We start from the raw sequence: 14,359 nt of genomic DNA on the forward strand, positions 1-14,359 counted from the left end.
CTCTCCTGCCTCAGCCTCCCACAATAGAAGCTGAAGCAAAGCATTCACAGCCCTCTACTGCCTTCTCCTTAGACCTGAGACTGACTGGTCAGGATGTCGGTTCTCCTCTGGCAGCCCCCAGCCCTATCTCCTAGTGTCACTCCACATTCCCCTCCACACCCTTCCCAAATCTCCCACATTACCATCACAACAAGACAAAGCAGGCCATCTGGAAACTCAGTCTTCATACACACTTTCCAGAATGCCTACTGCCTCCCTCAGCCTTACTCAACTCCAATTGTCACCTCCCTTTTCTCTGTCATCATCCTCGCTGTCCTTGTGGCAGACTGAAGCACACTCTATGTTAGGATGCCTAGCTCTTGGCTCACTCTCTTGCCTGGGCTGATACATGCTTGGTCTACACTGTCTTCACTGCTACCCACTAGGCTTCAAGCATCTTGGAGCAAGTCTCTTATGCTTCCTCCCCAGTACCTCCAGAAGCCTAGACTGGGCACGGTAGAAGAGCTAGGGAAACATCTGTTACACGGAAGTATGACTATCCAGATGAGGAAGTCAATGGCATACACCTTTTATATTTTTCCTATCCACGTTAAGATCACTTTTGTAAGTAAAGCCTTGTAGTACAGGCCTATAACCACAACTATTCCAAAGGCCGAGGCAGGGAGATCACAAGTTCAAGGCACACCTATGCTACAGACCACATCAAGACTTTCTTAGGTAACTCAGGGAGACCCTGTTGCAAAACTTAAAAGTAAACAAGACAGTGGGGGTGTGACTCAGTGGCAGAGCATATGCCTAGCATGCAGAGGGCCCTAGGTTCCATACTTAGCACCACAAGGGAAACAACTGGTTTTATTACAGCCTTACTTTTTTAGATTTGTCTTATTATTTTATGTGTTTATGAGTGTTTTGCCTGTGTGTACATTTGTGCATCACACCCACATCTGGTACCTGCAGAGTCAAAAGAGAGTGTTGGATCCCCAGGAGCTGCAATTACAGACTGTTGTGGGCCACCATGCAGGTGCTGAGAATTGAACCTGGGTCCTCTGCAAGAACAAGTGCTCTTAACTGCTGAGCCAACCCTCCAGTCCTGAAAGGCTTTCTTTATAATTAGATTTTGTTTGCAAAATTCTGTTTAAAAACTTTATTAAAGTTTCTTTGTAATATGACTTTACTTTTATTTTCTGATGAAAGATGCCACAGACCCAAACACCGTCTCCAGGACATGCTGACATGCATCTGTTTGCATCGCAGGAACACGGGTGGAAAGACAACGCACAGGCCTTGAGGGGAGCCACTCTGGACTCGCTGCCCTGCTCATCCACCAAGAGGAAGGAGTGGATGTCTTCACCCCCAGCAACCACAGGAGACCAGACATCAAATGTGAGTAAGTTGTCCGAGGTTATGCAACCAAGCAGTGGTCATCAAACAATATTCTGCTCACTAAACCCAGCAGGAAAGACAGCCCAACAGGCGGTCCCAGCTCATCCACAGACTACAGAATTCACTGCTCCAATGTGACAGTTTCATTTCATGGGGTGATCAGCAAACCACTTGCCCTGTGGTAAGTTTAGCCCTCTTCTGCATCAATAGAGCTTCAACAGCACACATCCAGGCACACATACATGCACAAATGCACATATGTGGCTATTGGTGTGTGTGTGGTTGGTGGTGTGTGTTGCTTATGGGTGTGTTTATATGATTTATGATGTGTATGTATGAGTGTGTACATATATGGGTGTGTGAAATTTATGAGTATGTTTTATATAATTAGTGGTATGTATAGTTTATGGCATGTGTATATATATGTGTATGTGTGTGTGTGTGTGTGGTTTATGGATGTGCTTGTATGTTTACTTGTGTATATATACTCATATGGTTTACAGTATATGGTTTGAAGTGTATGTATATCATGTGTTTTTGTGGTTTACAATTCCTTCTTAGGTGTATGTTGGGAGGGGTGCATGATTGTTCACAGAATATATATACGTATATATTTATATTTGTGTAATTTAAAGGGTGTGGGAATATGGGTGGTGTGTGTGTGTGTTTGTGTGATTTATGGTTGTTCCCAAGGTGTGTGTGTGTGTGTGTGTGTGGTTTATGGTTGCTTCCAAGGTGTATGTGTGTGTGTGGGGGGGGGGGTTGTAGTTTATGACTGGTCTAGTATGCCACTTCAGAGCTTACAGGTGTGTTACATACCTTCTGGCCTGAAAAGTCCCAAATTATTAATATCTGATCCTTCATAGAAATAAATATATATTGGTCAACTTCTAATTTAAAGAATTGTTTGGCTGTCTGAGTTTTTGCTCTATTCTTCAAGTATTAGAATCCTCAACTAGCTCCTGATTCTGTTTGAATTATTTCACTTGACAGGGAGATTTTGGTAAAAATGGTTGCCAATGTTCTACAAAGAAAAAACTCAATGGCTGTATTTGTGGTTCAAGTTAGAACACTGTTTGCAATGGGTGCAGTGTGGGCATAAAATAGTTGCAGTCCTTGGAAAGAGCATTGTCACAAACAGAACAAAGTGTGCAGGTGAAATGCAATGTGTTTCGCTCTGGAAGAAGTCTTTCATTCAAGGTTGAGCAGGCACCACTCCCTCCAGCATTTGTATTTGAAGAGTCTATCTATATTCCACCAGCCAAGCTAATCCTATTTTCACCAAAGATCCAGACATCATTTATTGGCACCTTGCTTTTCTCATAAATAGAAGCATGCCCTCTCTCAAGTTCCTTCACTGATACCTCTTGAAAACTAAACATCTGAAAAGAAATGTGGTCTCCTGAACACTGATGCATTTTACACAAGGGTATTTTGAAACTAAAAGCATACTACAATAACTTACAGGCATATTCAGAATTGAAATCCAGCCTTCCAATGCCTCCTTCAAATGTCTGATCATTTGTGACACTTTCATCTCATTTTTTAAAAGATTTTACTATGGAACTTTTCAAATATGCAAAAATGAAAGGATAGTCCCCAGCCACTAGCTTCTACAAGTATCAGCATTCTGCTATTTTTCCAGAGGATCCCTCCTCCCAGCGTTTTGTTTGCTATTTGTTAGAGCGTTTGAAAGCTGATTTCACACACCAAGTCATTTCACTCATGAATGCTTATTTCTGTTAGGGCTCTTCCTTTGAAGAAAAACATGACACCATTATCACCACCAAAATAATAAATAACAACTCTAAATGTTATCTAATATTCAATCTCACTTCGATGCCTTTTCTTTTCATAATGGTTCTCTCTGTTCAAGCAAGGATCCAAATATGACCACATACTGTGTGTTCTTGATTAGTCTCTTAGTTCTCTTTATATGTGCCATAGAGCCCTCTCATTTCTCATTCATCCACCCCTGGTATATATTTAAATGCTAACTGGACGAACAGATCTTATCAACAGTGACACCTCTTCAGCCTCTGCACACTGTAAGCAAACCTCCACATTCACAGGCCTTTGAAGCTCTTAGGCAGACTCTTAAATGCCCTACTTCCTATCTGCAACCCCACCTGAAATCCAGAGTGAAGACTACCTCCCTCACTCATGCTCTCAGGAGAATTCAGATTGCTTCAACAAGCCAGTCCTAGAAAATCACATCTTTTCTGTGCTGCTCTGGCCTGGAGACTCTGGATGATTTAAAAGCAAGGCACCCACTCATCATGCCTTCCTTTTGAGATTAGCCAAACTTAATCAAGGATTACAAAGTAGATCAGACATGCCTCAGAATCCATTACTGTTATCAGTAACAATATGAATTTGCACCTAGACCATACAGGGCATGAGGTTATAAAAAGAATGACCAGAGTCCCTGCTCGCAGGGACCTAAACCAAGAAGCAGCAAATCATTTTCAGTGGTTCTCAACCTGTGGGTTGATTTGGGGGTCACAACAGATATCGTGCATGTCAGATATTTACATTCCGATTCCTAACAGTAGCAAAATTATAGTTATGAAGTAGCAACCAAATTAATTTTATGGTTGGGGTCACCACAGCATGAGGAACTGTACTAAAGAGTTGCAGCATTAGGAAGGTTGAGAACCACTGGTTTAGATAAACTGCCCAAGGAGACAACCGATAAAGGAGCACCCAAACTGACAGCCATGCCCCAACTCCTGGGTGAAGAGTATTTGCAAGGTCAATCCCCAGAGTGACACAAGAACAAGAGTCAGAATGAACAAAATCTGTCTTCTTCACCATCTGTGCCGCACTCTGAAGCCCACTCTTATTTGTGAGACAGGCTAATCCCACTTACCTCCCAGAGTAGCAGCCAATATGTACTGAGTGTGTATCACGCACCAGGATTCGTGTCACCTTTTTTAGTGGCTCAATCTTCACAAAATCCCTCACTATGCAGCCCTGGCCAGCCTGGAACTCACTATGTAGAGCAGGCTGGCCCTGAATCCATAAAAGACTTATGACGTGGGCTGCTACTATTTTCATTTTGCAGATGAAATGACCAATGATGCTCTAAGTGGTATGGTGACCTGCCCCAGATCACACTACAACTAAAATGACCCAGGACTTCACCTGAGGGCTATCTGACAGGAGAGCTAGGCTTCCTCACCACTGATTTTTTTTCTTCCAGTGTCATGATACATTAATAAAGTTGACACCTCCTGAGGAAGAGATAAAGTGTGCTCAACACTGCATGGTCTACCCAAAATTTTCAGTCAACATCAACTGTTAGCACTAGGAATGTGAAGCTAGGGAGGGGAGAGACCAGGACAAGTAACCAGGAAGCCCCAGTTGACTTTGGCGACTTTGGGGATTTGTGCTGGCATACACCAGCAAGCCACCCTGGGTTTGGTATCTTTCCAATACATCTCTGCTCCCCTCTGGTCTGTGAGAGAGATCCGGTTAACAGTGGCTGTTTCTAGTTCATCTTTGTTAATTCAGAAACCCACCAAATGACCTGGGCAGGAAGAAGTAGGCACTAAAAAACGTGTTGGCTAGAAACGTCAAAGCTTCATTCATTCACTAACCACAAATTCGAACTTGCACTTCGAAGGAGGTATCTCAGCTACTTACTGTCCCTTAAAACAATTCTAGAGAAAAAGAGCAGGCTAGAAGGGTTAAATGGAAGAGACCCACTACGAGGGAAGCAGGGGGCTCCAAGGGAGATGGAGCTGGGCCCACAAATACAGTGGGGCTCCCACTCCCTAACTACTCAGGAGGTCCGTCCCAGACTGGGACTTGCTTTACTTCTCATTGCTCCCAGAGCAGCTAAGGGAGAAACTGACAGGACGTCAAAGTTTCCAACAGACCTAAGTCCTGGCCCGGGAAGGAGGGCCACCTGAGGAAATGGGCTCGAGGTGGAAGACTCGATCTGAGGCTCCCGCCCCGTCTAAGTGCACCCTACAGTCCTCCGAGAGAGACCCAAGGAGGGGCGGGGCGCCCCAACTGTTACTTACAGTCATCTAAGTCATCCTGCAAGTCCACAAAGTACAGAGGGATCTCTGAAAAATCAAAAGACATACAAGGAGTTACGCGGGGCTGCGCGGGCGGCGAGTGTGGGGTCGCGGGAGTGGCACGGGGAGGCTCCCGGGGATGAGGAGGGGAGCCGCTCGGAGACCCCTGAGCCTGCACCCACTCACCCGCCATCTTGGGATGGGCTGGAGGGCGGGGCTGGAGGCGGAGCGAAATCAAAGGTCACGCCCATCTCCCGCGCTCCGCCCACCCCCCCGGACCTACACACCCGCCATCTTAGGATGGGTGGGAGGTGGAGCCAGGGGCGTGGTAATGCCAAGATTACGCCCCACCCCGTTCCGCCCACTCAGCGGAGATGGGGCTGAGCTGGAGGGTGGGGCGACGCTGAGGCTCCGCCCCTCTCTGCTCCGCCTACCCGCCTGCGAGCCGCCAGCGGGCCGCCCCGCCCTCGCGGCGAAGGTGGCTGCCGAAGTGGGCGGGGAGGTCAGGTGACCCTGCCGGCGTCCCAAGATGGCGATGGCGGTGGCGCCCAGAAGGCCAAGGCAGCGGACGGGCTGTTGAGGGGACTCCGCGGGGCAGGCGACGGGTCGGCCGGACCGAAGGGCGGCGGCGGACGCACGGCCCGCCTCGCGTGCGCAGCCGGGGCTGGGCGGTGCTGCAGCGGCATCGGGGGATGCTGGTGCTGGGCCGGGCCTCTCACTCCTCAACTTAGGGCGGCAGGCCCGCACACACCCCTGGTTCCCGGGCCATGGCTCTGAGGGAACTCCAAGTGTGCCTGTTGGGGGTGAGTGGCAGCGGGCCGGGCCCCGAGGGTGGCGGAGCCAGGTGGGCGGGTCCCGGCATCCCAGGGCCCCTTGTCCCCCTTCCCGCCCGGTGCGGGACGCCGCTGCCCCGCAGACCCCTGGGGCGTCCGGGCCATCAGGCTGTGCCCCACCCAAAGCCCTGAGGTATCGGGATGGTCCCCGGGCCCCGGAGAAGTGTTCTCTTTCCACCCCACAGTGAAGCAGCCCGCAGGTAGTTTCCTTCCAACTTTGCGAGGGACACCCTTGAAGTTGACCACGTCTCTCAAAGTTAACTCCTAGCAGGTCTTTAAGTTTTTTATGAGCGCCCTTACCCTCCTTTCAGCAGTGTGGGATGATTTTGAATTTTTGGGACATCTCTGACACTTCTGCAAGAGTTTCCAAAGTTTATTCTTCTAGTACAGAAGGGAGGCGTTCATACCAGGAAGCCTCCAGAACTGAAGCGTCAGCTTCCGGTCCTCTCTTGGTAGTTAGGCCATTTCAAAGCCTTCTGATGGTCTCCTTCCTGAGTTTCTGTTTTATAATGAGTGAAAAGAATTCCAATAAGTAGACGGGTTTTGCCCCTCCACTAGGGTGGGGCTAGGATTCTTTCGGGATTACTCAAGCCTAACCTGGAAACACATAGTTTACTGGTATATGTTAAAAGGCCAGTGAGTTCGTCGCTTTCCACACGAAGCAGAAACTTGGGGTCCTTTTCTTTGTGCAGGGAGGAGGGCCGTCCTAGTGACTGAACCTGAAACTTTTTACATGCTAGTCAAACACTGTACCACTGAGCCATGTGTGTCCCCAACTTGCTTGCTTCTATTTTGTAGTAGGATTCAAGACTATCAATCACTTCAAGTCTGTGTAGCCTCAGCAGGCCTTGAACTTGGAACCCTCCTGCCTCAACCTCCCAGATTTGCTAGGATTGCAGACCCGATCCACTAGGCAGGCCAGCTTGGGTCTTTCAAGAGGGTCTAGTGTTTCTTAATCTTAAAAACTATAAAATCCTTCCCCAGTACTTTTTATTTTTATGACAGTGTCTCACTGTGTGGCTATGACTGGCCTGGAATTCACTTTGTAGGCTAAGAGGTATGTATGCCTTCATATCACTGAGATCTGCCTGCCTCTGCCTCCCAAGTGCTGAAATTAAAAGCATACACTTCTGGGCCTGGCTCCAGTAATACATTTTGAAATAAAATTACTTCACTGACTTATTACAAAAGCCTACTTTGTGTCCTTTAACTTATAAAATCAACAAATGGGGGTGCTTTTTCTAAAATTCCATCACTTTATGCCACGAAGTGGTTCTGAGAGTCTGCAAATAGCTTAAATTTTCCTCAATCACCCATCTTGCTCTCTTTCAGGATACAGGTGTGGGTAAATCGAGCATAGTATGGCGGTTCGTGGAGGACAGTTTTGATCCGAATATCAATCCAACCATAGGGTAAGAGAACAAATTTATTTAATATACATCTCAGAGTGCATGGAAAGCCGTTTCAAGCAAAAATGTGTTACTGGTGTAACTCCTGTCATCTTGAGCTCAGTGAAATTTTGAGTTCCTGGTTCTCCACATTTCCAAAATGACTTGAGAAAATACAATGAGGTTTGCTGTGTCTTAAGAGAATTATCTTCAGACTTGAGAAATAAGAACTTGGGAATAGAAAAAGGAGTCAGAGTGGACATAGGAGTCCACAGGCCCATCACACCTTGAAAGAGGGCAAGGGAAACAACCTGGTACAGTTCTTCGGGGTGTATCAGTTCAAACGTAGGTAGTGTTAGTCCTTGAAAAGAGGTAGAATTGGGTCCAAACCCTCTCAGACTTGGAAACACTGGTGACAGTAAGAACAAAATAACTTCAAAATGTTAGAGTTTGTTTGTTTGCTATGCTTCAGGTCTCTGGTATTTTTTGATCATTGAAGTTGATTGTCTAAAGAGATTTTGAAGGTTTCATTATTTTTCATTAGGTGTGTGTGAGTGTAGATATGTAAACGTGAATGCAATGCCTACCTTGAAGGCCAGAAGAATCAGTTCCCCCTAGAGGTGTTTGTGAACTGCCTGCTGTGGGTACTGGGAACCTCTGGGAGAGCACTGCTTTTAACTACTGAGCCATCTCCTCCGCTTCATACAGATTTAACAAAAATCTTTTCTATTTAAATGTCATGGGGGTGATCGTGGGATTAACACTAATTTTTCTATGTGAGAGCTTGTGCTGTGTAGACTACTACATTAAGCTTGAACAACTGAATAATGATTATACGCTATTTATTCTGAAACTCCTGCCAGTCAACTGGTTTCCTGTCTTTAGAGAAAAGTTGTGTGTAGTCCATCATCAGGATGTGATATGGCTTTGTGCTCCTGTAGAGACCATTCTCTGCCTCATAGGGAAATACTTTATAGCTGTGAGGGAAACTTCCATAAGACTGCCACTTGAGAATTTGTTAAAATCTCTCCATTTCTTGCACATTTGAGGGCATGCAGATGAAATCCACCACTATGTCTGCAGTTGAGATAGTATCCTTTGAGAAGAATTGGGTGTGTCCACATGTTTAAAGTGTCACTTCCCGCTCTTTGGGGCCTGTTGGTACCTGCATTGCCAAGTGAAGTGAGGGGCAATGACAAGAAGTGCTGATGAGTCAGTGGGTGACATACTTCGTTCACACTGAGTCACAGCTGAGAACCCAAAACCTACTAATACTAAACACCATCTCCTTTACTCTCAGATGGGTAGAGAGAAGAAGTGAGTGCCATACCCTGACTCTGTCAGGCTCCCACTGTGTCACAGGCTCTTGTCTTGGCTCATATTTTACAGGAAAGACTACAAAGCCCCCTCTTCCTTTATCCTTGATACCTTGTTTATGCCTCTAACTTCCTATCTCTCATGACTAATACTCCAATGATGCATGTACCTACTGGAGTGCTGGGTCCCAGCTTTTTATCACTTTCACCCCTATCCTGCAATTCTGCTGCCTGTCTATCCTGCTGACTTCAGCAGCAGCAGCAGCAGCAGCACCCCCACCCCCCATCTTGCTGCTTTAAGCTGGAAGAGAACCTACCACTTTGTCAGCTGTTAAACTGTTACTCTGTGTAGCCTACTGTCAACACAGCTCTTTTCACCATGTCACAAATCCACTTCTGGGGACTAGTCACTGTGGGAGCCACTGCAAACCCAATGGGTATTTTTCAAAAAGTTTTACTCATTTGTTGGGTACCAACCATCAGGTGTTCAGGTGTATCAAGTGTTCTGGTTGCTGGTGATTTAAATCTGGCATCAGCACACTGTAGCCTTGTGCTCTGCCTTCTTTGTAAATGCATTACTGAAGCAGTCACACCTGTCTGCTGTTTCCAGATTGTCGTGACCAAAGGCAGGAGTCCTATAGCACACAAAGCCAGGATTTGCTTCCTAGGACTCTGGCACTTTATGTTTGCAACAGACAAAAATATTTAGGCTCAGACAGGACTAAAAGTATGTAGCCTAGGCTAACTCAGTCTCTTGAGTGCTGGGATGAGTCATCGTATGTCTACCTGGCACTTTTCAGAATATGTTTACTGAACCCTGATTTGAACATACTATGTTTATATCATGTGGATTAAGAGAGAGGTATGTTCTATTAACTGTTGTGCAGAAAATGACTCTTCAGCATGTCTCTGTGATGTCAGCACACAGCAGGCCCTACCTGACCTTTCTGGGGATGCTTGATGCCTAAAAGTCCCATGGAAAATGTGAAGCACTTAGAAATGCTGACATTGAAATACTGAAAGATGAATGGATTATACTTTTTAGGAAGTTAAGAAAGTATATATTTGAAGAGAAGTATGTCAGTTAGTAGTAATGAGAGGTGGTAATAAGTAACCTGAACAGGGAGATTGAAGGACCAGCAGGTGAAGGAGGGGTCCAAATGGAGCAAAGACAGAGAGTAAGACCAGGAGAGCGGCCAGCAAGACTGCTGAGACAACAAGGACCAGGCAGGGAACCTTAAAGATAGGGAGGGGTAGTTGGAGTTTCCTGCCTGGCCCAGTCAGGACAAACCTCTCTACCCGCCAGGCCCACAGCCGCTCAGACCCAACCAAGAAAGCACACAGAAACTTACATTGTGTAGAAACTGTATGGCCGTGGCAGGCTGCTTGTTATCTACTTCTTCTATCTTAAATTAACCCATTTCTGTTAGTCTATACTTTGCCACATGGCTTGTGGCTTACCAGTGTCTTTACACATTGCTTCTCATGGCGGCGGCTGGCGGTGTCTCTCTCCAGTCTTCTACTTCCCAGAATCCTCTTCTCTCTTGTCCTGCCTATACTTCCTGCCTGGCCATTGGCCAATCAGAACTTTATTTACACAGAGCGATATCCACAGCAGGAGGGAGCTAACATGACAGCTGCAAACCAGGTGTGATGGAATGAGGCCCTTTGTCTTTGGTTCCCTACCTCCACCTGTAGCTGCCTCTTTCACTGGTACTGCATGAGCTCTCCTCCTGTTGAAGTAAATATTGGGCTTCTTCAAAGGTTCCCAAACACCTTTTCACCTGGGTCATATGAACCGAAGTCAGCTTCTCCGAGCCATTTCCTTGGCCACTGACCCATATCTATGGCTTAGACTTAGCTCCCTAAAGAAGTGGGTGTCTGTCTCTCCTCTGCTTCTAAATGTTTTCTTCCCTGATGGCCCAAGTGGGTGATGGAGTAGGGAGGAGCCTTGGGCGCAAAGAACCTTCTTGTTTATGGACTTGACTTGAGACCTCAGTGAGGGGCCTCAGTGAGCACTAGCTGGAAGAATTTCCACTCTAGTGGCCAGGCTTCTGTTGGATTTATCTGGTTCATATCTACTTTGTGTGGTTTGATGAGAATTCACTGAAGATTCACTGATTTAGCATAGGATGTATTCAGTAAATGTTGGCAGTAGCCAGTGAGACATCAACCACATGCTATGATTCCATCCATCAGGGAACACATGGAGAGAAGGATGAGAACCCCATTAGAATTACCCTTGTGATGAGCTGTAGTGATCCTTGGGAGCTCATTGTGTCCTTTGGTTGTGCTGGAATAGAGAGATTGTAATGACTGTTGGCATGTAGGTCGGTCCCACACTGTTAACACTAGATTCTCTCCTAAAAGCCAAACTGGAATAGATTCTACTTAACAGGTAGCCTGTGCCCATAGGTGGCCCATAGATACCTGGAAGCTATACGTGCTTGTGACTATACTTGTAAACACCCCTTGAAAGGCTTGGGCCTCTCCTCCTCTTTTCCTGGGTAGGAAGCAGGACTAGCATGTCTTAGATACTAAAGTCAAGCCTCCTCCCAGCTAGCAGTGAGTCACCACAATTCTCATGCAAACCCCCAAATTGATACCTGACATGGAGGCCTTCAAAGTAGAACAGACACTGGAATATCTCTGGACTGTGGCTCTGCCACTTGCTAGCCAGTCAGTCTATTGACAGTTAAATCCATAATCTGTTTCTTCAACAAAGTAAGGGTTGATGGGACTACCTCCTTATTGTTGGGAGGTTTCAAGATAATGCAGGTTTAGCAAAAGGCTGGAGACATTGGAGTTCAATTAGTGATAGCTATTATGATATCTTGGTATTTTGATTCTTTATGTTTGTGTGTGTGGAACTGAGGATTGAGAGGAAGGACTCACGTTCTAGGCAGGCATTCTGTGAGTTGTACCCCAGTATGCTTGGTCTCTAGGAAAGTGAAGGCAGGGGGATGGGAAGTTGCAAGCTAGCCTGGACTACATAACAAGATCCTCCTGGATGGTCTGTGTGTGTGTGTGTGTGTGTGTGTGTGTGTGTGTGTGCGCGCGCGCGCGCACAGAACAGTAGTTTTACAGAAAAGAATGGTGTCATAGGGCTTTTAAGTTAATCTAACAACCCTGTCTACTCTGACCCATTTCTTAGAGGCAACCACTGTTGCCATGGTGTGCAGCTATTTTCTGATCTTTCCTCCAGTTCTCCTCATAGGCTCACATACACTGTGCCCCCCTCCTCCCACTACCACCACCAATTTGAGGCATTATCTACTGATTTTCTCTTTTAAATGTGGAAGCTAGCTGTCCTCCCACCTCCTGCCCATTTGTCTTCCCTCCGTTTTGCTATTACAGTTCTGTTGTCGAAGCACAACGTGGTGAACGTTTAAACACACACCCTCACACTAGACTAGCTGCTGATTTCCCAGCTCCCATCAATTTAGTTGTTGTGGGCTCAGTTCAGTGATTTAAGTTCTTTGTGTCTGTATTTGCATATTGAGAGTACACTGTGATGTCTTATGGAGGTAGTTGTGAAAACTGAGTTAAAGCGTGTAAACATGGTATAGAATGGCACGTGGTGTACAGTAAACGTTTTACCAGTCATTTTAGAAGCCTGGAAAGCTTAGTTAGGTGAGTGGAGGTAGACCCTAGCCTACTGCTTTTGAGTATTGTGAGAGTAGACTAACAGTGTGTGTACATTGGAGTTCCCGTTGGGTGAGATAGCACAGTTGAAGTCTACTGGATGCTGCATTCTCACTGAGGACTATTATTTAGAATTCTGCTGTGAGCATTCTTTAACGTGCCTCATGTGCCTTTGTGAATTTCCAGGGGCACATGCACAGACACACAACAACCCTTGCCATGACATCACTGTGTTACAGGACTGGGTATCTTCTGTCTAGTGGATATCTTGAAGCACTGTAGCAGTCTGCATCTTCATCCACCAACAGCTCTTGGGTGCTTGGATGCCCCTGACCCACCGCCATAGCATGTGTGATATGGCTCTTAGTCGCCTAGTTGCTCTTCCCAGATGGAAGGGAATGTCTTCTTTTAGTTTCTGTTTCTCTGATAACTGAAGAGACTGGACTCCCTCCAGTTTCTCAGCATTTGAAAGTGTGGTATTCAAACCATGGACTGTTTTCTGTCATTCTCACTACCTTGCGTGTGTCACTCTGTCACCTCTGTACTAGACATTATTTGGCTCTGTGTCTTGCAGTTATGTGTCCCATTGTGTGACAGGCCTTTGCAGTCTCTGAGCAGTCTTGAAGTGAGTCTGTCCATCCTCCATTGCTTGACTCGTGCAGCTCTACACATGCCCTACCCCTGAGAAACTTCTACCAGTCTTCTTGACCTCCAGATAATTCATCTGCTGGTTATGTGCTTCTAATAATGTTTTCTATTGAAGGGGCTTGGTTTTCTGAGATTTACCCATATACTGAATGTATTATTAGCATGTACCTTTATATTACTAAATAGTATTCCATTGCATGGGATATACTAAAATGTATTCATTGCCTAATTGATAAACATTAGAGTTTACAATTTTTTGCTGTTATAAATAAAACATATCTATTTGGACATTAATTTTCTTTCAGATTTATTTCTAGAGTTATATTATCTAGAAGTATCATTTCTGGGTCATGTACTAAATATTTAATTTTCATTAAGAAACTTTCAGACTTCTCCAAAATATTCATATCCACTAGGCATGGTGATATACACCTTTAATCCTAGCATTAGGGGTAGGGAGGGTAGAGGCAACAGGATTGGTGAATTCGAGGCCAGCCAGGGCTACATAGTGAGGCCCTGTCTCAAAATAAAACAGTGCTCATTTTATGTTCCATCCAAGACAGTCTGTAAGTTGGGATATTCTACATCTCTCGAAATCTCTCAGTCCTCTTTGAAGTGCCAGCCACCTTGTTGGGTGTGTGAACGTTGGTTCTGGTTTGCATCTCCCTACTGCCCAAGGGTATGGTCATCTTTTCCTGCACGTATATCCATCTTGTTCCGAGTGTGTTGTTTCACTTCTACCAATCAGTAGCTTTTTATGTTCTTTCCAGTGTCTTTTGAAGAACAATTTCTATTCTATTCATGGCATCAACTTGTTGTGTCCCATATATCCAAGATCAGAAGGATTTTCTCCTATGCTCTAGATTTTGTTTTTTGGTTTTAGTTTTGTTTCTTTGTTTTAAGATAGTCTTGCAGGGTAGCCCAGGCTGACGTAGAACTCACCAAGATGCCCTACCTCTGCCTCCCAAGTACTAGGATTGAAAAGTGTTCTGGTCGGCCCAGCCCTTGATCTAGAATTTCCATAGCTTTGTTCAAAGATTGGCCTATGGTCTGTTTATCCTAGTGTGCTTGCTGTGTGAGGCGGTACTTCCCACAGTCACTCTGGGCATTGGCTAGTG

The 14,359-nt window shown here is 45.7% G+C and overlaps 2 protein-coding genes across 6 annotated transcripts in view; one reads left to right on the plus strand and one right to left on the minus strand.

Annotated features, from left to right (window-relative positions):
* The window catches only part of LOC118582695 (serine/threonine-protein phosphatase 4 regulatory subunit 1-like), a 77,209-nt gene extending 71,593 nt beyond the window's left edge, over window positions 1-5,616 (minus strand). For 4 of the 5 annotated variants that reach the window (XM_036185745.1, XM_036185743.1, XM_036185741.1 and 1 more), the window contains exons 1-2: window positions 5,598-5,616; window positions 5,415-5,459 (exon numbers count right to left, since the gene is read on the minus strand). The gene's annotated coding sequence lies outside the window, so the exon portion shown is untranslated. The remainder of the gene's footprint in view (window positions 1-5,414; window positions 5,460-5,597) is intronic. The other variant, XM_036185742.1, reaches the window with a different exon arrangement.
* Window positions 5,617-6,165: 549 nt separating this feature from the next.
* Rab22a (RAB22A, member RAS oncogene family) overlaps window positions 6,166-14,359 on the plus strand; it is a 46,093-nt gene continuing 37,899 nt past the window's right edge. The window contains 2 exon segments of the mRNA XM_036185293.1: window positions 6,166-6,214; window positions 7,577-7,656. Of these exon segments, the coding sequence (XP_036041186.1) occupies window positions 6,179-6,214; window positions 7,577-7,656 (116 nt within the window). The 5' untranslated portion in view covers window positions 6,166-6,178.

This window comes from Onychomys torridus, chromosome 4 (genome assembly GCF_903995425.1).
Source record: "Onychomys torridus chromosome 4, mOncTor1.1, whole genome shotgun sequence".
NCBI lineage: Eukaryota > Metazoa > Chordata > Mammalia > Rodentia > Cricetidae > Onychomys > Onychomys torridus.